The sequence below is a fragment of the Artibeus jamaicensis genome, unplaced genomic scaffold (assembly GCF_021234435.1).
Source record: "Artibeus jamaicensis isolate MK-2021 breed Jamaican fruit bat unplaced genomic scaffold, CSHL_Jam_final contig_525, whole genome shotgun sequence".
Classification (NCBI taxonomy): Eukaryota; Metazoa; Chordata; class Mammalia; order Chiroptera; family Phyllostomidae; genus Artibeus; species Artibeus jamaicensis.
Window position 1 is genome coordinate 11,502,978 of NW_026521874.1, and position 25,711 is coordinate 11,528,688.

General features: G+C 55.8%; 1 protein-coding gene across 1 annotated transcript; it reads right to left on the reverse strand.

Annotated features, from left to right (window-relative positions):
• Nucleotides 1-6,481: 6,481 nt before the first annotated feature.
• MVK (mevalonate kinase) lies at nucleotides 6,482-25,660 on the reverse strand. The gene is made up of 11 exons (XM_037156139.2): nucleotides 25,560-25,660; nucleotides 24,544-24,635; nucleotides 23,647-23,794; nucleotides 20,571-20,715; nucleotides 18,025-18,180; nucleotides 15,960-16,063; nucleotides 15,280-15,325; nucleotides 11,324-11,414; nucleotides 10,808-10,924; nucleotides 7,801-7,954; nucleotides 6,482-6,768 (listed from the first exon to the last, which is right to left on the reverse strand). The coding sequence occupies exons 2-11, from the start codon at nucleotides 24,619-24,621 to the stop codon at nucleotides 6,617-6,619; spliced, it is 1,191 nt and encodes a 396-aa protein (XP_037012034.2). The 5' UTR covers nucleotides 24,622-24,635; nucleotides 25,560-25,660; the 3' UTR covers nucleotides 6,482-6,616.
• Between the last annotated feature and the right edge of the window lie 51 nt (nucleotides 25,661-25,711).

Consider the following 25,711-nt stretch of genomic DNA (forward strand, 5'->3'; position numbering starts at 1 on the left):
CGGTTTCCCCATCTATAGAACACAGGTCTTTATGGCACTGTCAGGGAATGCTCTTGATGAGAGGACATCCCTTCTTAAACGGAGGACTGGGCTGAGGCAGGTGGCAGCCCGTGGGGACCCGGGGGTGAGTGAGAGCCCCCAGAGCTCCCTTGCGGATGCGACCAGCTTGGCAACAGAAGGCCGGTGCTCAGCTGCAGGGGAGCTTCTTTCCTCCAGGGTCCCAGCCCCAGACCCATGATGATCTGGGGCTGGCACTTGGGGACCAGTATCTGAGGCAGCCAGCCTAACCCACCTCACGACCCCAAGTCTTGCCCTATCTTCTCCCTCCCGGGCCCGATGGATGGGTCCCCAAAACCCAGCCCTGCCTGCTGAGAGGGGGAGGGAGCCCAGGTTTGGGGTCGGACGCCACTGTCTTCCCATCCTGGCTCGGACCCCAAAACACACACCACAGTGATGACAGGGAAGAGGAAATGAGGGCACAAGGGCAAGCTTCCGGCACAGCAAACGGCACCAGCATTTCTATGGATGGGGAAACCAAGGCCCAGAGAGGGCGAGAGACTTGCCTAATGTTGCACAGGAAGATGCCTTTTGGTTTTCTCCTCAGAGTCCAGATGCCACGTGGACAACACTCTACTTGGGGTCCAGAGACCCGTCGCAGGGCCTGGCATCCGCACCTGCTGGCTGCTGGGGCAGGGACTTCCCTCTGGGCTTTGGCTTCCTCACCCGTCGAACAGGGCTGACCACACGTTCCTCACGGGTGGCTGCAAGTGCGGGGAGAGCGAAGGAATATGGAAGCATCCAGAGCACAGGCCGGTGAGCCCACAGGGTAAACATACCCCACCACTCGGCTCAGCTCCCCAGGGTCCAGCCCAGGTCCTGGTACGTAGTCGTCACACATTTAATATTTGCTGAGTGAATGGTGACCATGAGCTGAGGGGCCAGGACCTGCCTGCAGCCCTTGGTGATCGCGGGGAGGAGGACAGCAGCCCCTTTCTCCCTGTGCAGGCAGGACACTCAGGAGGCCCCAGCGGGCCTCGTGCATGGCAGCAAAGCCTCTGTGCCCGTCAGCATTCAAGGGGTACCTTGGCCTCCGCCAGTGCATTATGCAAATGCCTGGAAATGGATGTTTTCCTTATCAGATTCAAACACTGTGTGAGAACAGACCCAGCTAATCTCCTGGGCCGGGGGGTTGGTAGAGCAGACTGACAGAGGCCCATTCCATCTCTTCTGTGTGAGTGTGTCATTAGGCAACTGCCCCTCCTGTGCACCCACGAATACAGTGAAAATTAGTGCACTGGGGCTCACCATCCCTTCTGGCTGCTCTGAGGGAGCGGGGGCAGGCAGGAGGAGAGGGAGGCCCCTCTCTCTCCCCACCCCGGGCTGAGGCTTCCCACACCTGCCCCAGTTTTCAGAGAGAAGCTGAAAACCCCCAAGAGGGTCCAGTAGCTGGAGGTGTGGGGGAATCACTGGGCCATTTTCCTGAAGTCTTGCCACATGACAAGTTTTACGGCTGGAAAAGAAATAAACAAGACGGGTGATTCCGAGTTGACTTCCCAGCCTGAGGCAGTGTACCGGGGCCCCTTGCCTTCCGCCTGCACCGTGTAGGACAGCGTCCAGGCCCGAGTGCGGGTGCAGAGCCTTCCCCCCCAATGGGCAAAAGCAGGCCCCGGGCAGCCCCAGCAGCATGGGAGGTTGTGCCCAGCCTGCTGGCTGGGGTTCAAGCCTGGGCTTCACCCCGTCTTAGCTCTGTGGTCTTGGACGAGTCCCTGAGCAGCCTTGGTCTGTTTCTCTGTGCAGTGGGGCCAACCACTCAGGCCGCAGTCCACGACCCTCTGAAACCCAGAAGCTTGGCAGCAAAATGCACTTGGCGGCAAACGAAACACAGGCGGTCACACCACGTGCACAATCTTTACACCTTTCGCCGCAGAGTCTGGGCTGGTGCTGCCCCGGAAAACACAGGGTCTCCAGCCCTAAAGCTGCAAACTGCCGAATTCCAGACCATAGCCAGCCCCGAGTTTCACCTACCTGTGGTTCTGTCCTACCTGCCCCAGAGCTGCTACAGGGACTGACCGTGACAACACCTGAGGTCTCAAGCACCCTGCCCGGCACTATTCACTTGAGGAAACTGAGGCCCAGAGGGAATTCCGCAGGTGCAGAAGCCGAGCTCTGAGATGGGTCTGTGGACAGAGTGCAGTGCTCTCTCTGTGACACCTTGGCTGTGAGAAAACCCAGAGGTAGCTTGTTACGTGACCTTAGGCTGTGTGACCTCTCTGGGCCTCAGTTTCCTCATTAGCAGCAAATGAGACATTGGACTATGTGATTTGCAAGGGTGCCCCTGACCCTGGCCCTGGCCCTGTTGGATTCTAATTACAAGCAACTGAAACATCTGTCTGGTTGGCTCTGGAGACACTGCCCTTGTCTGTCTCAGTTTTGAGGAGACGTGGGGTGTGGGGCTTGTCCGACCCAGCACTGAGGTTTTCCTTTGAAGTGGGAAGACGATGGCCCAGGCGGTCTGTGGTCTTGGGCAGTTCAACCAGCTGCCGTCTGTTGTGCTGGCAGGGCCATGGGGGTGCAAGGTGTGGGCAGCAGTGAGGATGGAGGGGGCTGGCAGGGTGGGCTGGGCAGGTGCCCCGGGATGGATGTGGCAATTCGCTTATGAGAAATAGGCAGAGATTGGAGAGGGGGCTTTGGGAGTCACCAGCCACCCCCCAAACAGTACAAAATAGTGACTGGGAGCAGGGCTTTGCCGTCACACAGGCCTGGGTTCAAATCCCACTCTGCCGCTTACTTGCCTTGTGACCTTAGGTGAGTCCCTTCCCTGGGCCTCGGTTTACTCATCAACAGAATGGGCATCGAAACGATACTCATCTCACTGAACTGAGCACCTTCACAGGGAGAAGACACTCAGGGCCACGCTGTGCAGGTTAGCAACGTGAGGGCTGGCAAAGCCACGGGCAGGGTCTGGATGAACGAGCAGCACGGAAGAGAGCTCGTTCTGCAGGGTGGCTGGCCAGGCCCCTTGAGGAAGCCACGTGATGGAGGAAAAAAGGTGTGTGAGCGCATATATGTGTAGGGCTGCTGTGCACGGTTCAAAGAGAATCAGGGTATGAAAGCCAGCCCTAAGGCCCCGATCGAGATTCTGGACATTGCGGGGACAAGTGAGGTGGGACCCGATGGCGTCCTGGACATTACACGTGAAACCTATCACAGGCACGTTGCTTGCCCTCTCTGGGCCTCAGGCCCCTCATCTAAGATGATGGCTGGGCCTGGCATTACAGTAGGTGCTGAGACAGCCAAGGAGCTGGTCCAAAATCAGCTGGAAGCCTGGCAGGGCTGGGCCTTGGCCACGCCCTCTGACCTGCAGCCAGCGGTCCACGGGGGCATTCTTGGAGGGAAAAAGTCCTCGCCCACAGGAGGAACAGTGGTGTGACGACGGCAGCCACTCTGGTGTGCACCACAATTCTCGCTGCCTGCCCCTAACCTGAGCCTCTGACAGACCAGGGACATCTTCTGTGGACTTCAGGCCACGAGCGTGGCTGCTCAATCCACTACGGACTGCAGAGGCTGGGGGCGGCTCTGAATGCCGACCAGAGGAACAGCTGTCGTCCGGCTGGCAAAGAGGCCACCGGAGCTACGTGGCCACCTCTTCGGAGAGGGAGCTGGGAGGCTGGAGAGCTAGTCAGTGTTAGCTGTGTTTCTCAGATACTGATTGACCTTAGGGATCCCAACCCAGGGGGTTTAGACAAACCAGGCTGGGTACTTCTAACTGGCTTTGTGACCATCCTGAAATTTCTGGGCTCTCGGACATGTAATTTTTCAGCACAGGACAGTCATAAAACTAAGCATCTATCGAGTACTTATTATATACCAGGCACTGTGCCAAGGGCCTTACGTGCATTTTCTTACTTAATCTTCATGAAATCTCTATAAGGCAGGTGGTATCATTATCCCCATCTTCAGATGTAGAGACTTCAGCCTCCAGGGGTGGACTGGCTTGCCCAAGGTCACATGGGCAGTGGGTGGCAGAGCTGAATGAGAGCCCAGGCAGGGGTGAGCACTGAAGCACTGTAACGACATGCAGAAACGACCTTCGGGCTCCCCTAGCTCAGTGTCCTCAGCCCTGGCTGCACACTAGAATCACCTGCGAGCCAGGAGTCCTGCTGAGATCAGGTAAATCAGACAGTCTGGGGTGGGGCCAGGCATGGATGGGTGGTTCTGATGTGCAGCTGGGGGTGGGGACCACTGGGGCAGCCAATGAGAAGGGGCGGTGCTGCAAAGGCATCTGCAAATGTACTATCACAGACAGGTGGCCAATGGCAGTGGCTAGCCCGAGTGACTCCGCTGGCCAAGGCGTGCAGGTGGCTGCTTTACTGGGCAAGGTAATGGGTTGGCCTCTGCTCCAGGAGTGACACCCAGTGCCCAGGGACACAGGAAGGGAATCTCGGTGAGCGGATAGGTTCTGGGGGCCTGAGCTTCTGGACACCCCCCGCCCTGGGTTCTTCAGCTGTGTGGGTGCCTCCGGGAGCCCCAGGGAGGCTCCCAGGCCTACCTCCAACAGGCTGGAAACACCATCAACCAGCACCGTCCCCGAGAAAGCACCTTTCAGCCCTGGCTGCTCATTCAAATCATGTGGGGAACTTTAGAAAAAACACCCAGGCCCACGACCCATTCTAAACAAATGTATCAGAAGCCAGAGGAAGTAAGGAGCTGGAGTGGAGAAAGCAACGAGCTGGAGTAAGAATGGCAACAAACTTGCCTCCAGGCAGAAGCACACAGGGGCGGAGGGCAGGTGCTGGAGTCGGTGTCTGAGTCAGAGTCCCCTCTGATGCTGATTAGCGCTGTGTGGCCTTGCAATAGTCACTCAACCTCTCTGAGCTTCAGTTTCCTCATCTGTAAAATGGGGCTGAGACTAGCAACTACAATCCAAGGCTGGTGCAGATCCAAAAAGATGATGTGTGTACTGTGCTCACAGCACTGCCTACCACATAGTAAGTGTTCAGTATTCATATTATCGTTTTATGCATTATTTTAAAGGGTGGGGGCAGGAAACTCCCCCTCAGTGATGCTGGGGCCATTTTTGCAAGTTAAGCTGGGGCAGGCGTCTTTCCTATCACCCTTACATTCCTGGCAGAGCCCACAGAAGCCTGGCATGGGGGTGAGGAAGGGAAGCTCAGATTCTACTTTCAGGCTAGCTCACTCACCCTCTGTGCAACCGCAGGGAAAAGGCACCAGCTGCCCCCTAGTGGCTGAGGGCAGAAGCACACTGAGCCATTTTCACCAAATCCTGTGATAGACACCCCCTTCTTGCCCTAGGCCCCCCTTTCCTGCAGAGTCTCTCTCTCAGGTCTGGGACTCCTGGAGCTTCTCTGGTGGCAATGCGCTAGCTACATGGAGTTTTGATGGATTCTGCCATTTCAGAAAGAGCCTGGACTGGTACTATAAAGTTCAAATTCGGCCAAGTAGGTGCCAGGCTGTAAGCCCTTGTCTGTTTTCCCCGCCCAGTTAATTTTAGAAAGAAAGAAATATTCCAGGACCTACAGCAGGTCTGTTTCCAACTTACAAAAGCCGGTGAATTAGCAGGTGCTCGTGATTCTGGGATCTAGGAAGTTTAAACTTCCCCGTTTTGGGAAAGCAGACCGGGCCTGTGCCAGTGGACAGAGCCCAATGTCCTGGTGTCCACCCCGTCCGACCACCCCGCCCCCCTAGATTCCCAACCAGGCGACCCAGAGCCCTTCTTCCTTCAGCTTCTAAAGAGCTCTCCTGGGAAGGCGCCTGGAGAAGAGGCGGGGATGGGGGAGGCGGGTGTGGGTGGGCTGGAGACTACTGGAGCCTCGCCCTTGCTTCTGGACACAGACTGAAGCACTGTTTACACAAAACCCTTTTATTCCACCTTTGCCATCTTTTCTGCAAGACCCTTGGGTACAGACAGGAAGAAACTGCACACTGACCCTGCCTTGGGGCAGCCCCTGGGCTGCAGGGCAGAAGACAAAGACCACCACCTGGACACTCCCTAGGGGAGCCCACAGTCTAGCTGGAATGGGGAGCAGGCCTCACGAAGTGCTGCAGGTCTAAAAAGACTGAGGGTGTAAAAAGAGGGAGGAGACGAGGGTCACCCTGCCAGCGGTCAGGGAAGGCTTCCTGGAGGAGGAGGGCAGGGCCTGGCCCTGAGGGACAGGTGGGCATGCAGACGTGGAAGAGGGGCAAGGCACGCTGCTCCGGGAGCCAGACCTCTGAACACGAGCGTTCCACCGGGGAACTTGAGGTGAGAGCAGAGGCCCAAAGCAGAGAGGTCTGGGAGAGCCCCGGGAAGAACCAGAAAGAGCACCTAACATCGCGGGCCAGCAGTCAGAGGGCCGTGCGCAGCCCCCCTGACCAGCTGGCTCGCGGGAATGCAGAACGCGGACCGCATCTGGGCAGCCCAGTCCACTGCGGTCCCCAGTCCCACGGGCAGGACTGCAGAGGTACAGCCAGCGGAAGGGACATCACAGAGGGCTGGAGGCCTCTCTGTCAGTGTCAGGAGCTGGGCGCCCACTGGCTGGCACAGAGGCCAACTCCAGCCCCCAGAACAGTACAGGAAGGGGGCTTCTCGGCGGGGCTGTGGCAGCATGGGCTCCTCTCAGAGGCCATCCAGGGCCCGCAGGACCGGGGCGTCCAGGGAGGCGGCCGAGTGGATGGAGATGCCAGGGCCACCGATGCTGGTTTCCCAGCAGTCGAACCCACAGCCGATCAGCGCCTGCTTCGTGGCCTCCACCTCCGGCTCCTCCAGATCTGAGGGGAGGGAAAGCAGCAGGTCACCTCTGAAACAACTGTCTGCCTGCTTGGAGAAAGCCTGCCCCATCCAAGAAAAAGGCAGGCTTTCGGAGCACACAGACCCGGCCTGGTCCTGTGTTGGATGTGACTCCCCCCGAGCCTGTCTCCTCGTCTGCTAAGGGTGCTAATAATACCTAGTCCTCAAGGGGTCATGGTGAGGCTTCCATGGGATAATGCAGGTAAAGTGCCTGGCACAGCACCTGGTACCATCCAAATGCAAGAAACATTCTCTCTCACCACCATCATCAACCCTGAACAAGGAACCAACCAGCAAGGTCTGCTGGTTAGGACCTGGTGGCCTCCCAAGGCCTGGGAGTCCCACTGATGGTAACTGTGGGCTTACTACAAAGCAAGGAGGGCAAGACAAGGAAAGAGAAAGAAAGGAGACACTAAGGGGGAGACCAACGGGAGCTGGCAAAGGGCACAGGAAATGGAGGCGGGTGAGAGCATTCGGTTCCGGGTCCTGAGGTCAGTGTGGTGTGTGGGTGACTGAGCAGCACCAGGAGCCCCCTGCCAGCCTGGTCACTAGCACGAGGGCTTCAGCAAACCCAGTACTGGCCTTGCTCTTTCCCCAAAGACTAAGGGGAAAGAAACCCCTTTGTTTGTAGCAAGGTCATTGCCATAACAGCCACATCCAGAGGTGCTGTTGGGGGGAGTGTAAGGCTGACATGGGTGGTGACAGTGTCCTGGTTATTGCTCAAGCTTGTGGGGGGCCTCACAGGTCAGAAGGCGGGAGAAACAGCCATCACAACGTGAGCCGGGTCCGGAGCCAGGCTTTCTAAATGCATTCTTTCCTGGAATCTTACAAACTAGATATTAGCATCCTTAGTTAACCAATATGAAAACAAAAGCCCAGAGAGGTTAATTAACTTGCCAAAGGCCACACAGCAGAGGTGAGATTTATTTAGAGACCTCGCCTTCCTCCCAAGGGAAAAGCCCAGGTAGAACCTTTGTGTGAGCCCAGCTGACAACCCTGCCTGACCCCAGTACCTGGCCTGAGGAGTGTGATGCCACAGCCACCGCCACCGGCACCAGTGAGTTTGCTGTGTAGTCCATGGGCCATGGTCACCTGGCAGAGCTGGTCCAGTGAGCTGTGGCCCACACCGAGGGCATTCAGATGGTGCTGGTTCATATCAATGAGCTCCTGGAGGAGAAGATTGAGTCTGTTCCCACATGGCCACATGGCTTTGCCTACCCAGCACACAGTCCCCCTTTGCTGGTAAAGGAGCTTCTCCTCCCTGCAGGACTTCCCCTGGGGCTGGGATGGAGCTGGTAGGGAGCATGTCCCAGGCCTGGCCACGGACGTCTCGGCCTTCCCAAGGTTTCCTCTGCCTCTTTCCACCAGAACTGCTAAAACTCACTGATTTCAGAGGCAGGCCACCAAAGTTACCCACCCTGCACATGGTCAGAGATTACATGGAAGAGAGATTTCCAACCAGGTTGCTTGGCCCCTGGATCCAGCTGTACCTGAAGCTGCTCACCGTGGTGCTCTCAGTCATAAGCCAATAAAAACTCCTTTTCTGCTAAAGCCTAATTGAAATGAATTTCTGTCCTTTACAGAAGTCTCAAGTAGTTTGCCACCCTACAGCTGCCTCAGATACTGATGTTCAGAATAAAACCTGGTAGGCACTTTCAGCAGGCCTCACACAGTGGGGGAAGCAGTTCCGCTCTCTTGGATTATGCATGCTAAAGTTCCTTTTCTCGAGAGGATCAAAGGAGGTGTGGGATGAGGAAATAACAAAACTCCCAGCCGCCACTGCCCAGGTAGCCCTTATTACATGCCATTCACTCCAAAGTATTCGACCCACAGTGTGCCAGGCTCCATGCTGGGTGCTGGGCTCCCTGAATGAGCACCACCTCCTTCACTGCTGCCGGGAGTTACAATATGGAAGCTGCAGTTGGGTGGGCCTGGTCTGAGTGTCAGCTCTGCCACTTCATGGTCGTGTGTGCTTGGGTGAGGTCTTTCACTCTGAGCCCCAGTTTTCCTTCTGCAACAAGGTGGGAAGAGGGGCTGCCTCGTTGCCGTGGGGAAGAGAGGAGGTGAGACTTTCAGACGACACCTGGCCTGAGGTCAGTGCTCAGCAAACATCAGCAGCCATCAGTATTTTTACACTTATAGCACTGTCACCCCCATTTTCCGAAGGGGGCAAACTGAGGCCCAGAGAGGAAGGTGACCTGCCTGGGGTCACTGAGCTAGGAAGGCACTGAGCTGGCCTGACACAAAGCCCATGCCTGCCCTGCCTGGACGAGTGCCCTCACGGTCCTGCTGCCACCCACTCGCAGCGTGTGGCTTGAGCACACAGCTCTGCTCCAGGGTACCAGGCGCCGTCCGTGGAGACCCACCTGGTTCTCCTGCCCAGAGCTGTCCAGCAGGGTGGGACCAGCCCCCCCGCCCCACCAGCCCCCCCTCACAGGCCCCAGCACTTCTGACAGAGCAGCAGACGGGCATGATGGCTGGGTGGCAGCCCGGTGGGTGCCTTTTACGGGGCCCAAGGGCTGGAAGTGAGAGGGGGCCCCTCTCTGCGCCTGAGCTCCAGGCGTCATGTTGCTGAGGCAGGTTCCAGGCACCTGTCACATTCTGATCCAAAATCTGTCAAGGGCTGGATGACAGGTTGTGACACAGGAGAACAGCTCACTGGTTTGAGCGCAAAGCTGTCCGGGAGCCGAGCGACACAGTTCAGCGGCTGCCACAGCCAAAAATACACACAGTGTATAATCAACGTGCTGTGCTGTTCTGGGGCATTCTCCAGGGGCTCGGTGGGGTGTATTTTAGGCAGCACTCTATCATTATGAATTTCCCACTCAGGAGGACTGTGTTCCCTCCTTTCTGCGTGAAAGGAATTGAGTCAGCCAGGCAAAGGCTCGGGAAATGAGGGCAAGAGCACAGTAGGCAGGTGGAGTTGTGTGCCTGGCACAGAGTAGGTGCTCATTAAAGATCTGTTGACTAAAGAAATAATGAAGTCAGTGTGACCCCTGGCTCAGCCACACACTAGCTGGAAAAGCTTGGAGGAAGTTGCTCTCTTCAGGCCTCAGTTTTTATACCTGTGAAATGGGGCAACGCACCTCCTTTACAGGTAGGGTGCTGTAGGGATCCAATGAGAAATCATTTGTGAAAAGACTTATGGAGTAGCAGCTTCCATGCGTCACAGGGGCTGTAGACTCTAGTGCTTAGAGTAGGACAGGCGGGCACCAGGCAGACTACAGTGGCTGTGGGCACACGTGGGGAGTGGTGGGGACTGCGGAGAAATGGACACCCACAGGGGGCCCCTTCTGCGCCTCTAACCACATCAGCTGGCGCTGTCTGATCCTGCGGTTCTTCAATGAAGCCAGATGGGTTTTAGTGCCAGCCTGCACACACCAGGCCAGATGGCCATGTCTGAGGAGGAGCCCTGGCCCTCTGGCTTACTGAGCTGGTGGCTCACTAGGCATTGTCCTTGTGCATCGCCCATGAAAACTCAGTGCATTCTTCAGACACTCCAGGGGGTGGGGCCGGGCTTCAGACCCAAGCCTGATTAAATCCAAAGCGTGAGGTCTTAACCTCTACACTGGAATTATGCACAAGGCGGTGGGCTGGGGTAACAATGACCAAACAACAATGTCAGACTTTGTCTGATCCCAAGCACGCAGGTGATAACGAGCAATCGAATGAACTGATGCAGTTACAAAAATAGCAGGAAAGAGGCAGCCAGGGAAGAACTCTCTTCTGGATCCACCGACTGGTCAGAAAAATCCCGGTGCTCCTTATGTAAACCTGGCCCGTTGCGTTTAGCCCGCACCAGGCACTGCCCTCAGCGTTTTCTGCGAATCCCCTCACTTCATTATTCCAGCCACCGGGGAGGAGGTCTGAAACACGAGGCGAGCTGGCTGGCACATGCACACACAGGCCCCCGGGCCCAGACCTGGCCCCTGGGGATTCTGAACACAGTCATACCGGGGAGCCCCTGCCTAAGACAGTAGAGTGCGTGAGTGGCCCTGGATCCCGCAAACAGGTTCTTACTTCCAGCATGAGGTAGTGCTCTGGGGCCGGGGCCGCCGCCATCTCTCCCAGCACCCGCTCGCACTCCAGGGAAATAGCGTCAATGGAGGTCAGGAGGGGGCCCACGATCTCCGGGAACTGGAGAGAAAGGAAGCAACGGCCTGTGAGGTGCACGGGCCAGCAGGCACTGGACGGCTGCCCCGGCAACAGGGCAGAGGGAGGCGGTGTCCCCACAGCCCACACCGACCCTCTGAGGAATCCTCCTGCCCTGCCGGCCCAGTCTCAGCCTCGCCCAGGTGCCCGGTATACACGGGGGATTCTCGTGGCAAAGCCAACATGACGGGCGGTCCCTGTCCCACCCCCCAGCTGGAGTGTGAATAGGCAGCTCTTCCTTTTCTGCCACAACTGCCTTCCTAAGTCCCCATCGTCCTGCTCCTCCTCCCCCATTAACCCATGAGGCGGAGGGAGAGCTCTGACACATAAACGTGACTGCCGAGGCCCTGCTGGACCCCTGCCCGTGGGTGGAACGAGACGCACCTTGAGCATTCTGTCCCTGACACTGAGCACGAGAGCCTTGGTGCTGCGAGGGACTTTGGTGTTGGTCAGCAGGATCTTCAGAGCCGGCGGCCTGCGGGGTAAAGAGGGTCCACAATGAGCTCAGGATGGAGGGGTCGGGGCTGGGAACAATCTTGGGCTCCCCCCTTGCCCCATACACAGGAGGAATTAGGGGCCCCGGAGGTGACATCCACAGCACGGGGAGCACAAGCTCCCGACTCCCAGCCCGATGTGCCTGCAACCCCCTGCAGCTGCACCTTCGCTTCAGCCCGGGGACTTCCCTTGGCTCATCACTCGCTCATTCATTCATTCGACTCCTAGCCCGGCCTGGAGGTGGTAAAGCGTGGCACAGCCACTGAGTCAGTTCAGAGTTTCTACAGTGGAGGGTACAAGAAGGGGCCATGGTTCCGTCATGTGAGCTGTTCCAGGGAGCTGGGGTGGAGGGTGCTGGAGCTTTAGAAAGAAAAAGTGACAGATCCTGGGCCACTGGGGTGCACGGAGGGCAGCATGGAAGGAAGGAGCCCCGTTAGCTGGTTCAGTCCACACGAGGGTGCGAGGGCGCACGGGCTTGCGGAGGTGGTGGTTCGGGCCTGCAGAGCCCACCCTTGCCCTGCCCCAAAACTGGATGTGCTGAGGGGTGTCAGCCGCGCCCCCCCATCTGCCCTGAGTCAGCTGGCTCTCCAGCATGACCCTGCTGTCCTCACCCGTTCTCTAAGCTTTCTAATCCCCCCTAAAGCCACAATCCCAATTGTCCTTGTGGTGAGCTGACTCTGGGGACCCGAGCGCCCCCTCCTTGTCACCCTAACCTGCCTTTTGGAGCGCTGCTGCCCAGAGACAGCGGGCGGAGAAGCTGGATGAGCTCCGGCCGAGACAGCTGGAGATGGGCAGACCCCTTGATACCTTTATTCACTTTTCTTTTCACAGTCCAAGACCGTAAAAATCCAATAGGGGTGGAAAAGGCTGCCAGAAACCTGCTGGATCTCACCGCTCATAAGCCCATGAAATTAATATCGATTCTCAGCCTTGGAGGCTGGCTCTTTTATTTATTTTTTAACTTTACAAAAGATGAACATTCTATTTGGCTTTTCTCTTCCCTTCAAAGACAAGCCGTTCCTCACAGGGGCAGCATTCTGGGAAGCCGCATCTCGATCCACTTCGCAAACAATGCGTTTTTTTTCCTATGGAGAAGTGCCACGCGTGGTTTGGTGCAAAGGGCTTCTCTATAAGCCATCGCGGGATTAATGTGGTCTGGCCCCTCTGCTGCTTAAAGAGTCAGCCATCTGCTCACCACGGCGCTCTACGGCCGGCAGCGAAGGTCAGTTTGCTCTGAGGCCCCATCCATCCGGGTGGGAGGAGTTCAGGTACTGCCTTCCATCTTTCTCAGATAAGTCCTCTATAAACAGTCTCCCACCAGCCCCCCAAAACTCAGGGCTCCCATGGAATCTGTGACCACACCTGGGGCTACGCCCTGTAGTGCTTGTGCGTCCTTGGCCTGGCTGCCTCCCCGGCCTCGTATCGTCTCATCTCTGCCCTCCCTGGCTGCTCACTCCACGCGGCCACGCCGGTCCCCGGGCTGCTGCTCAACAGCCCAGGCACACTCCATCCTGCTGTAGGGCCTTTGCACTTGTGATTCCCCTGCCAGAGACCTTCCCCGTCCTCGAGAGCCCTGTGACTCACGCTTGTATCTGCTTGGACGTCATCTCATCAGAGGCCTGCCGAGCATCCCGTGCTCCAGCTTCCTCCTTCACCTCGAGCCCCCTGCCCTGCTCTCTGTTTCCCAAAGGCTCCTAGGACCTCCTGATCTGTTCGTAGGCTGTGTCCTCCCACAAAATGTGAGCTCCCTGAAGGCAGGACCTTTTATTCCTGCTGACGGCCCAGCACCCAGCACAGGAACGGCTCCATAAAGATGTGTGGAGCGAACGCACAACTTTGGTCAGGAAGGAGCTGAGAACTTTACAGATACTGTTTCTGATGTCATGCTCAGGATCCACCATATAAATGAGGAGTTGAAGGCCTCGGGAGACGAGACTCAGCCAAGGGCACCTGGCTAAGAAGTGGCGGAGGTAGGTCCCACCCAGGCCTTCGGACCCCAGAGCCTCATCCCCCTCACCACCGCCAACGGGCCCTGAGCCCGCCGGGGCCGCGCCCCCTGCCTTGGAAACACTCCGCCCCTCACCTCCTGTTTCCCCCCAGGAGACTGTGCACGTACGCAGACCACTCTTAATTGGTTTTCTATCCCTGGGGCAGAGACACTGAGGGGATACAACGCCACTGCCTCCGTGAAGGACCCCAAGCCCAAAGCCTGACTTATCACAACCCTCGCTGTCACCCACCGCAGTCAGAGAACCCTCTGGATGCCTTCGTTCTAAAGATTACGGACGAGACTGCCTCCTCCGAGGGACTGCCAGCCCTGAACGGGGAAGCAGGGCCCAGACGCCTCCGCGTCCAGGCTCGACCCTGCTCTCACTGCACGTGGACCCAGCAGGCCCGGCAGAGCCGGCCCGGCGGGCTGGAGGACCCATTACCAGGATCCCACAAGCAGCCGGCACAAGCTGTTTCCTGCTCTCAGTGTAGAGCAGAGGCAGTCACCAGGGGGATTTTGCCCTCCAGGGGACATGTGGCAATGTCAGGAAATGTTTTTGGTTGTCACCACTGGGAGATGGGGGAGGTGCTACTGGCATCTAGCAGGTGGAGCCCAGGGTTGCTGCTCAACACCCTACACGCACAGGGCAGCTCGGCTATAAAGAATTATCAAGCCCTGGCCAGTGTGGCTCAGTTGGTTGGAGCACCATCCCATAAAGGTCACAAGTTCAACTGCTGGTCAGAGCACCTGTGTGGGTTGCAGGTTTGATTGCTGGTCAAGGCATGTGCCTGGGTTGCAGGTACGGTCCCTGGTCAGGGTGTGTGTGAGATGCAACCAGTGGACATTTCTCTCTCTCTCTTTCCCTTCCCTTTCTAAAGTCAATAAGCATGCCCTGGGGTGAAGATTAAAAAAGAACTATCCAGCCCACGACATCAACAGTGTGGGGTTCAGAAACCCCAGTGCAGGGTCTCAGAAGGCAGGCTGGGCTCCCGGAAGCCAACACGGCTTAACAGGAAGATCCCAGAGGTGCAGGAGAGCAGCCCCTTGTCACCCCAGGTCATTGTGCCACTAACGGAGTAGCCCAGCTGGCTAGGGCAGGGGTCCGGGACCTGCTGCCCGTCTACAAAGAAGACAGCCCTGGGTAAAGAAGGTGAGAGCCAGCCCTGGGACCCTCACGGCCCGGGGACTAACACCCCACCCGACTTTCGAGGGCTCGGGGAACAGCCGCAGAGCACCCGCTCCGGCTTGCCCCAAACTACATCGCCTGCTCCTCACATTGCCACTAAGTGCAAGCAGAACAGAGGACGTGGAAATTTAATGTGCATGTTTGTAATTTCAGCTACTCCAGAAGAAGGGTAGAAAGAAGCATACAAAACAGGCTGAGAGCTGCCAAGTGGCACCTCTGCCCTAAGCCCCTCAGGAGCGACCCTCTTGCTCCCGCCCTGGCTGCCCCTGGCATGCCCTCATTACGGCAACTCTCACGTCGTCTTGCGGTGGCTTTTGTGTGCATGTCTGTCCCCGCCAGCCCAAAACTGTGTCCCTGATTCATCTTTATATGCTCGTTCCCAGCAGGACACGGAAGATATCAATTCTTGTTTGCTGAGTGAACGAGTAACTAAATGAGCAGCCCCTTCTGGAAGGTGAATGGCACAGCCGCGCATGACCTCCCCTTTGATCTCTTGGCAATTTAACAGCTGATTCGAAAAAGCAGGCCTTTCTCACGGTGATGGCCTTCAAGGGCCACCGGGGGAAGGGACAGCCCAGGGCCACCTGCGATACACAGCACATAACAAAGAAACAGGGGCCCCCCCACTGGACAGCCAGGCCCCACGGTGCTGTTCCACCCCAGAATTACCTCTTCAAGGATGAAATCTTTCCCTTTTGATATCGGAGCGCTCCTCCTAGAGAGAAAAACCAACAGGTCAGAAAAGCAGATCTTTGCTTCTTGGGGAAAATGTTAGATTCGGGGGGTGGATTTCAGTTTTGCCTCATCCAGGGAACAGACTGAACGCCGTAACTACCAGCTCAGCTCAGCTCCAGAGGCCCAGGAGGGCACGAAGGCACCCCAGGCCCTGCCAGGCAGCTCGTGCCCGGCCCTGGGCAGCAAGGTCACTCCCTCACCCCCAGGGTGCCCAACTCCACTCTGACGGCCTCGAGGTGACATGATGAAGGTGGGGCCCACGACTGTGTCTAGGTCCCATAAACAAGCATCCTCGCCAGAGGGGAGCTCAGTTCGAGTGCTCTGTAAACTCTGTTGCTATGGCTCTGCAGCTTTAACTTCGGACGCCCCTGGGGACTCCACTGGAGCGGGAGTTTCCTAGCCCCCAGCCGCCCCCCCCCCGCCCCCGCCCTGAGATCTGCATCCAGGAGGCGTGAGGCTGAAATCCATTCCCTTCAAAACAGGAAAATGCTATTCTTCCCCACAACCCACTGACTGTATTCATTCCAAACTGACAGACTCTGGGCATCTACAATTGCCATGGATATGTTTAAAAAGGATATAAGTAAATAAAAAAAGCCCAAGGCGGCACCTACCCCGGGTGCTGACAGCATTGTCCACTCCAGAGGGGTTCCCGTGAATCACCCTCTCCCCCTGGAAGGCCCACTTGTTAATTAATTCCAAATCCTCCGCTGTCCACCTGAAGAAGGCACAGAAGTTCATCTTTAACACAGTGATGAGTGGGGGCCAGGGGTCTCTGCGGGCAGCAGAGGTGGGGCCACAGGCTGGGTTTGGTGGAGACCGACAGACAAAAAGGGCGGGCCCTTGAACTCAGAAAAAAGAAAAATCGCTCAGAACCTCTCCAGCTAAAGCACACGCCCTCCCTTCCCTTCCCTGCAAAACCCTCCTGCCCAGCGTGGCAGAGAGCCCCAGGGTGGGGTTCACACAGTCTTACTTCGCCTCCTACTAGCTAAGTGACTCTGGGCCTCCCTCTCCTCACCTGCAGCCCCCAACAATTACACAGACACACGACACACACAAGCCACCTCCCAGTCTGTGGCCTGTGGGCAGGTGTTATGCAGGGGGCCCAGGGCAGCCAGGCCTTCACTGACCAGGGCTATAATCAGTTTACACACTGTCCTGATCAGCTTTCTCAAAGCCGCTGTCCCGAATTGTGATCTTACTGCAGGACCACTGAATGTGAAGGCTGAAAGGTCCCCCAGGGGATCATCCGGAGCGACCCCACACTTTCAGATAAGGGAACAGAGCCCCGGAGAGAAAAAGGGGTTGCCCACGGCCATCAGTGAGGTAGCAGATAAACCATACTGTCATTCTAGAAAACCACTTCCTGGTACCTACAGGTGCCACGCCTCATTTCCTGCTGGATTCTTCCCTGGACAGACAGGCGCTGCTACCCAGCCCCCATCCCCCTTCTCCCCACATGTAGGGACCACCCCATGGGACTCTGGGAGATGCTGGCAGAGATGAGACATCAGCAGCCCCCAGCTCCACGGTGGCTGTGAGGACCAAAGCAATCTTGGCTCAGTCTGAATTCACCTACATTTTAACCTCCCTGTCTCAGAAGAGGAATTACTGGCCGTGACGGAACTCAAACAGGCACGTGTTTTCAGAGCAGAGGAAGACGACCTCAATTCAAAGCCAGACTCAGGAAGGGCAGCACGCCATGTCTGGCACAGAGGGCACGTGAGCTCGGCTCTGGGTGGGCAGAGCCAGCTGTGTCCACCCTGGCAGCCAGTCCTGCAGAGCGGCCTTCTCTCCTGCTTGCTGCCCCAGAGACGAACGCGGCCAGCAGGACGCCCGACAGGGTGCAGCTGGGTCCCCAGGGCTGGGACTGGAGGCCCGCTAGTGGGAGGGCTCCCTCATGCCCCAGGGACAGGGACTTCTAGGTCCAGGGACAAGCCTCAAAAAGAAGCTGCCGAGCTGGCTTCTGGGGTTGTGTCCCCAAATCCCGGGGTGAGGGCCAGGGCAAACTACATCACCCCTGTGCTAAGGCAGTTTCTTGGGGCACAGTCCCCAAGCACAGAAGTGTCTGCGGTGGCCCTGTCCCGACAAGCCTCATGGACACACAATGAGAGAGATGACACACCTCTGCAGAGACAAGGTCAAGGACCTGCAGGAAGAGAGATGCCCTCATCTGACAGGCACACCTCCTGTGCTTATTTCTTGACACACTGTCACATTTTCCACACCCGCCTGATGTGGCCTGGTGCCGCCTGCCTCGGCATCAGTACTACCACTGACAGAGGAGGGCACTGAGGTGGCAAGGGGTGCCACGGCCTGGCCAAGGTCCCACTGCGAGTCCGTGGCAGGGGCGGCCCGATGCCTCATCTACCCCAGTGCCCGCTACACCTGGGCTCTGGTTCTTCCTGGGACCCAAAAGAGGCAGTTGGGTGAGGGGCAGGGGTTGGGGCAAAGAGCTCAGGCTCTGCACTTAGAATGCCTGGGTTCAGATCCCACTCTGCTGCCACTAGCTGTGTGGCCCGGGCCAGCCTCTGTTTGGCTTCTCTGTCCCTCAGCTTCGGTAAAATGCCATGTGACACCTCTCACCTCACAGGGTGGCAGTGAGCTCTTGGCGGGAGAACCCATGCTCAGGACAGGGACCACGGGAAGGACAACGAGCAGGGAGAGGGCCATGAATACCTGTTGGTGGCCTCCCCATCCTTCAGCGGGTTTGGAATCTCCTCGCACAAGGTCAGGAGGGCAGCCGCCAGGCACGAGGAGTAGGCGGCACTGGAGCCCAAGCCAGCCCCGGCGGGCAGCTCCGACCACACAGTGATGTCCAGGCTGGGCAGGGCCCTGAAAACACAGCAGGGTGCACCGCGTGACTCTCAAGCGGCCGGACACAAGATTCATTTAAACCGCTACGTTGTCCCACCGGAGCTCTTCCTAAAAGTGCCTCATGGACCACCAACCATTCCTCTGAACTCTTTCCTGCTCCCATCGCAAGCCCTGGGGGAGCTCTTCCGTGGCCCTGCTGGCAGAACAGACTGGCCCCCTGCCCCCTGTGGCAGCTGTGCACCTCGCCCCCACGGAGATTCCCACCCGTCCCGCAAGGCCCTTCTCAGATGACGTTCCCACTGGGAAGCTCCCCCGGAAGGACACCCAGGGGTCAGCCTCCATCTGCCCTTTCAGACTGCACAGGGCCGCCCTGCCTCACCTGGAGCCTCTGAAAGGCGCTCTCTCTCTTCGGAAGGGGACAGGCCCCCTTCAGGTGAAAATACAACAATGGACAGCACGTGCTGAGACCTTTCTAAACGTGTCCTCAGCACGTTGCCTGGCACCCAGGGCCAGCCAGGGCCACTTAAGCTGCATAACTGAAGGATGGTTCCGGACCAAAAAAATTAGTGTGACAACTCGCTGTGCACCAGGTCCCACGCCAGTCCCCTTCATCTGCAGTCAACCGCTGGACAGTGAGAGGGTTCGGGGCTCTGACGCCGAGCAGCTGAAAATCAGCCTGTCAACTAGGTTTGCCCTCTGCATCCGTGTACTTGAAGCCTGAGAACTGACTTTATATTTATTGAAAAAAAAAAACAAAACCCATGTGTAAGTGGACCTGCATAGTTCAAACCCAGGTTGCTCAGGGTCAGCTGTATAGTATTTCTAACGCTCCAACAGTTTTCTGAGGAAAATAAGAATAGTAACTGTTATTATAATGGCCAACAGTTCCCCGGCAACTGTGTTAGGCCCTTTAGATACATCGACTCATGTAACCTCCCGAGAACCCTACGAGGTGGATACTTATTACTACCCCATTTTACAGATGAAAAAACCGAGACTCGGAATGGGTAAGAACCTCAAGCAAACCCCTAGGTGGCCATGCTGGAATCTGAACCCTCGCAGCCTGACTCAGTCCGTGCTCCCTATCACCATGTGACACCTCGACAGGACTGTCACCGTCTAGGAGCGGGCTTCCCCAAGGGCACATAACCCAGACCTCATTGCACAGTGCACGGTGGGTACGGGCTTCACCCCGCCAACCCCAGTGTGTCCCTGGAGCCTGCAGGCCGTGGGGCAGGGGTGTCCCTGTAGACACAGTGTGGGAAGAGCCACGCAGTGGACCCGAGAATGGAGTCTGGGTTGGGTTCTACTGAATTGAGGAGGGCAGAGAAGGCAGTATGGGGCTAAGAATGTCAGCACCAGCGGCCTGGCCGGTGTGGCTCAGTGGACTGAGCTCCGGCCTGTGAACTGAAAAGTGGAGGTTCGATTCCTGGTCAGGGCACGTACCTGGGCTGCGGGCCAGGTCCCCAGCTGCGGGTGTGTGAGAGGCAACTGATAGATCACATTTACGCTTCTCTCCTTCTCCTTCCCTTTCCCTCTCTCTAAAAATAAATAAATAAAATCTTCTTAAACAAAGATTTTTTTAAAAGTCCTTTTTTGAAATAAAGATCTTATTTATTTACCTTTAGAGCGAGAGAGGGGGGAAAGGAGGGACAAAGAGAGGGAGAGAAACATCAATCAGCTGCCTCTTGCACGCTCCCAACTGGGAACCTGGCCCATAACCCACGTGTGTGCCCTGACCAGGAATCCAACCAGCGACCTTTGGTTTCTCAGGCTGGTGCTCACACTGGCCAGGGCTCTTCTTTTTGTTTTTCTTTTTTTTTTTAAAGATTATAAATGCAATTCTTTTTTTTTTTTTAATTATTTACTTATCTTTAGAGGGGAAGGGAAGGAGAGAGGGAGAGAAATATCAATGTATGGTTGCCTTTCATGTATCCCCTGCTGGGAACTGGCCTGCAGGGAACCGGCCTGCAACCCAGGCATGTGCCCTAGCTGGGAATTGAACCATCATACTCTGGTTCACAGGCCCGTACTCAATCCACTGAGCTACACGAGCCAGGGCCATCTTCTTTTTGTTTTTCAATCCAGCATCAGGATTAAAGTGAACTGAGTTGAACCCCAGCTCTACCACTTACTAACTAGCTGCATGGCCTTAAGTGACTCATCTCTCTGAGTTTGCTTCTCCTGTGCAAAATGAAGACAGGGCCTCTCTCTCGGGGTTGCTATGGATATTAAAAGCAGACCATGTCTAGCACAGTGCTTGGCACATAGTGGGGCAGCTGGTGGCCGCTGTGATTAGAAACCTGGAAGGGAATGCGTGCATTCGCCAGCAGCCCAAACTGGAGAAACCCTCACCCATCTTCCGGGGGAAGCTGACCCAGGACTCCTTCCCCAGGCCACGCACGCACCTCTGCTTCCGGCAGATGGACAGGTACAGGAAGAGGAAGGTCAGCACGGCCAGACACTCGTGGTTGGTACAGTCCGCAGGGAAGTCTGCCACCTCCTTCAGCTTCTCCAGTGTCTCTGGTGTGGGCGCCACGATGCCCCCTTGCTCTGTGCCAAGGGCAGACCAGTACACACAGACAGGTCAGAAAGCCACAGGTGCTTTCAGAGACCACAGGACACAGAGAACCACGCGGTCACAGTGGCCCCAATCCGCACGGATGCGGATTCGCGATCCGAGCACCACAGTGAGCCTGCCACCGGGCTTCAGGCTTCGGAGGCAGGAAGACTGGGTTTGGGTCGTGATCGTGACCCCGCCTGGCTTTCTGGGACTTAACCTCCCTGCACCTCAGTTTCCCTCCTTGGTGAACAGGGAAAACAACAGAACCCCTGCACAAGATCGTCATGAAATAAAGTAAAAAAGGTCCATAAACTCCTTAAGGTCCACAGCTTCCGGCACATAGTAAGTGCTTCATTAATTGTAGTTTTAAAACACACGTACAGACGAAAAGTGAAAGCTAGCTCGTTCACTCAAAGGCCTGGATTTGACCTCTAGTGTACAAAGCCAGTCCCAAAGGCAATATTACATTATTCCCAAACTAGTTCCCTCTACCAAAACATAATTAGTGAGACTAGGACACTCGGATAAAACCCAAGAACACAAAATATGGAGATTTGCTTGGGCAGGAGGGAAAGGCCTCGTGGCGGCTCCCCCCGTGCCTGTAAGCGGCTGGGGCACTTGCACGGGAGACACTGAGGATGCAGAGCGAGTCCCACGGGCTCACCTCGACAAATCACTCCCTGTGTGTGAGTCAGCCTCTCGGGGGGCCCGAAACCCAGCTGGGTGTGCCTGTGTCAGGAAACCTCAGGGTAGGGCAGTATTAAGTGCTGCATGGTGACTGAGTTAATTACAGATTAAAGGCAGCCAGGCCCGTGACAGTGTCACTGAAAGCCCAGGCACTTCTGAGCTCTGGGATGGAGAAGAAATGTTCATTAAGAGCCCGGGCTTCAGACTGTAGGAAGATCTGGGCCTGAATCCTTTCCGTATCACTGACAAGCTGTGTGACCTGAGCAACTCGGCCCCTGAACCTCAGGGTTCTCATCCATCAAATGGGGATGAATAACTGCACACGCTTCCAGGGAAGGCTTGGATTCTAAGAGCGCTAGCATGCCTTGTTCCATGCCTGGTACACATGCAGGCCCAATACACGCTCACTGTGTTTATTACCATTAGGAGGGAACTAAAGAACACTGCAAGAGCCCTGGCTGGTGTAGTTCAGTGGATTGACCATGGGCCTGCGAACCAGACAATCACGGTTCAATTCCCAGTCAGGGCACATACTGGGGTTGCAGGCAGGTACTGGGGTTGCAGGCAGGTTCCCAGCAGGGGACACATGAAAGGCAACCATACATTGATGTTTCTCTCCCTCTCTCCTTCCCTTCCCCTCTAAAGATAAATTAAAAAAAAAAAAAGAACGCTGCAAGAAAACCAGTGGCGGACCCTTGCAGCCAAGTAGAAAGGCTCAGATTCCCTTCATCTCCTTGGAGATTGAACTAACAACAAGCCCTCCTGTACGCACTGCACTGCACTCTGCACTCTGTACCACAGCCCCAGGCCCCTCTGATCCTGCTGCATCCTCACCCTCTGGTGTCTGCTGCAGCCCTCCCAGGCACCAACCAGAGTCTGCTCAGAGCGTTCAGTGACCTGCCCAGGGAGTCGGAAGCGTCTGAGATGTGTTCCATCACACCTGGCTGCTTCTGTCCCTGCTGCAGACACAGAGAAGGAGCAGCCAGTTCTCGAGGGACATTTCCAGCTCAGCTGGGTGGCACTGTGCACCTGGACGGCTGGTTTCTGAGGCATGCTCCCAACAGTGCCTCTTCATTGAGGAGGGACACAGTGTCCCTGAGACCACCCCCAGGAGCCCCTTTCAAAATACACACACCTCTCCAGGCAGGACTGAGGTTGGAAACAGTTGCTCAGAAATGGGGGTTTTCATCTCTTACTCCATCTCCCTCCGGTATCTGAGAATGGCTGAGAGGCTAGCTGGGGACTGATGCTGATGGGGGACAAAAGCAGTTTGGGGTATTTGGGGTGAACCCCCGGAGGATTCTCATTTGCCCCACTCTGGCTGAGACACTGTCCCAAACAAGGCCTCAGTCCAGAGAAGAGATGGCAAACTGAGGACAGAACACACGCCCCAGCGCTGACGCAAGTGGAGACCCTGCAGATGAGAAAACCCTGCCTGCACCCGAGTGGACATGACGTTGCCCCGGCTCACAGAGGTCAGCACAGAGGCTGGTATGTACCCGGACACAGTCCCGATTCACCGAAGAAGAAAAGACCGAGTTGATACGGCCTGATCCAATTTTAGCTAAAAAACAAGATGCCTCCCTATCTCAATCAATTTAAAGATCAACAGAAAATAATCCAGAGGGATTAACACCAAAATGCTTAAGCTGTCACAGAGGGGTAGTGATAATAGACTTTTTTTTTTACTTGCAGTGTTCCAGGATTGACTGTACTTCCCAATAATAAGCCTAAGTGACTCTTAAGTGACTGTTTTTTGTTTGTTTAAGTGACTTTCAATTGTACAAAATGCCAATACCTTCTCCTTGTTAAAACAACACCATCCACTCCTGGACCTTAAGACCCCCCTAAAGGTGACCAATCACCACTGTCAGTTGGATGGACATCCTCCCAGCCTTTGCCTACGCACTCCCATGCCTACCGATACCTAACCTGTGCCCATCCTCATCACGCCGTACCTACTGCTGTCACTGTGTTTTTTCACTGGATGGCAGGCCCTGATGATCTGTCCATAACAGCCCACAGAGATCTAGTTAGTGCATCCTTTTATACTTTCGAATTAAAAAAAAATTAATAGGTGACGCTAGGTTATGGGGTCTGGAGAGAAAACACCCCCAAAGTGGCTGGTCTCTGGCTCCCTCAGAACAGCTTAGAATAACTGCCCAGCCTCTTCTTTCCTCCTCCCGGAAGGCCCCAGGTTCTACCCACCCCTGGTTCCTCCTCCCTGCACTTACCCAGACTGTTCGTGTCTAGCAGCTGAAGTCTGGCCACATCCCAGACCTTCTTGATGCCAATGTTTGGTAAGTTGAGGCCCACTTTCCCATTGCTGTGGGGTTGAAGCCGGAGAAATGTTCTCAAGTTCAAGGCCACGGCCAGAGCTACCTGTAGAACAAAGGGCAAAGGCAATGAGCCTGAGGGTGGGTGGCAACAACCATGGCTCCTGTCTTAGGGAAAAGGAGATAATGTCACACACTGAGAAGAGAGAGCACCATACAGGCCACTCCCACCCAGGCCCTTGGCAGACACTGCTAATCAACCCTGGCACGACCTCCTACTGAGCCTGGGCACAACCGCCACCAATCAATTAGGACTTGACATCTACTTATACATTTGCCTTCCCCATGTAAACCTTCAGAGGTTCGCAACACCAAGGAATGGCTTCCCCATAAGTACCATGTTTTCAAAGCTAAGAACATAAAAAGTGACAATGAGGGATGGAAAAAGCACGAGCTTTGGGTTCAGATGGACTTAGGTGCATTCCCTGCTCTACCAGGGTATATGGGACCTTGGCCAAGTTGCCAATCCTCTCCTGAGCCTCAGCTTCCACGCTGGTAAAACAGGACAATAAAAGTCTGACCCCGCAAGGAAACCGTGAGAGTCCTAGGAGATAATGCTTGAGTGATCTTATCCCACATGCAGGGCTCTACACGTCATCTTTTTGCTCTCTCGCTGAGTGAGCCAGAGAAGCCTTTGGTGGGCACGAGACCCATCTTGTCCTTGCCTGGCTGCGGGAAAACTGGCCTTCTCTCTGATCTGCTATCAGGCTGAGCCTGAAGGCTTCCTTTCAGCTTTTAAGATGAGTATCAGGGAAAAACGCTGCCCAATCCTCGGGGGCTGTGGGGGCCTTTTACCTTTCCATGGACCACGGCATGCTCTCCGTGAAGGATGACCTTCCCTGGAGCGGACACCAGCAGGACTTGCGACAACATGGCTCCTGGGAATCCTGAAAGGGCCAGCCAGAGGATGGGTGGTTCCCAGATGGTAGAGATCTTATAAAAATGCCTAGTTCAATCTCATCATTATACTAATACTAACAACAATACTAGAGGCAGCTGCAGTGCACTAGCTAACTATTACCTGGACTCCTCAGAAAGATCTGGGATCAAACCCCAGCTCTTCTGCTCCCCAGGGACGTCATCACAGCTAACTCACTGAAATGACTTTGAACCTCAGCTTCCCGATATGCTACACAGGGACAAGAAATGTACTTATCCCAGTAAGTTTGGGGGAGGTTAAAGTAAATAATGCCAGGGAAACACTTAGCAGGGTCTGGCAATTCGTAATCACTTAATTACTGACAACTATCTATTACTGGCTGTCCATGGTCCCAGGTTTTATTAGTACTGCGATTAGAGGCAGAGATTTAAGTGAAGTCAGGGACAGAAAGAACTCTTTCCTGGACATTCAGGCCATTTGCAATGTATCACAACCATAAAGAGGCTGCAGAAAACAGCTATTATGCCCCCTTTTGCACTCGGAAGCAAGGATCTCTACAACAGTCCGAGAAAGTGACTGGCTGGGTCTACAGGTGTGCGTATTTTAGAGTCTTATAAATAATGCAAAATTACCCTCTATTCTAAGGCTTTACATGCAGTAATTACCTCGGTATAATAAGACCTGAACCTCACTATGAGCTAAGTACTACCGTAATTTCCGTTTCTTGGCAGGGGAAACTGAGGCTGAGCGGGGAAACCTACTGCTTTTTCCGAAGCTCAAAACCACGTTTCTCAGATTCGAGGTCCCGACCCCTCAGGACGGATTCCCAGAGTTGGGGGGACAGCCAGAGACGCTGGGAGCCCGGCTTAGGGTCATCCTAAGCGTCGGCTAGGGGTTTTCACATCCCAGCCCCGCACCCCCGGTCTCTCACCTGCCTCCTCCTCAGGCACTCAGTTTCCAAGTCCGAGCAACTCCAGTACTCCACCCCCGAGAATACAAGCTTCTTCCTTCCGCCCAGCCAATCAGAGCGTCCTGAGTTGCCCCGCTCCGCTCCTTCCGTAAACCAATGGGAAACGAGACCCC

Bases quoted from the DNA above. Each gene is read 5' to 3' on its own strand.
- MVK (XM_037156139.2), bottom strand. From the start codon at position 24,621: ATGTTGTCGCAAGTCCTGCTGGTGTCCGCTCCAGGGAAGGTCATCCTT. The intron at 15,326-15,959 runs GTAGGTGCCGCC...TTTTCTCTCTAG, and splicing joins CAATGCTGTCAGCACCCGGG to GAGGAGCGCTCCGATATCAA. The intron at 6,769-7,800 runs GTACTGGGGTCA...CCCTCCCCTCAG, and splicing joins CATCACACTCCTCAGGCCAG to ATCTGGAGGAGCCGGAGGTG.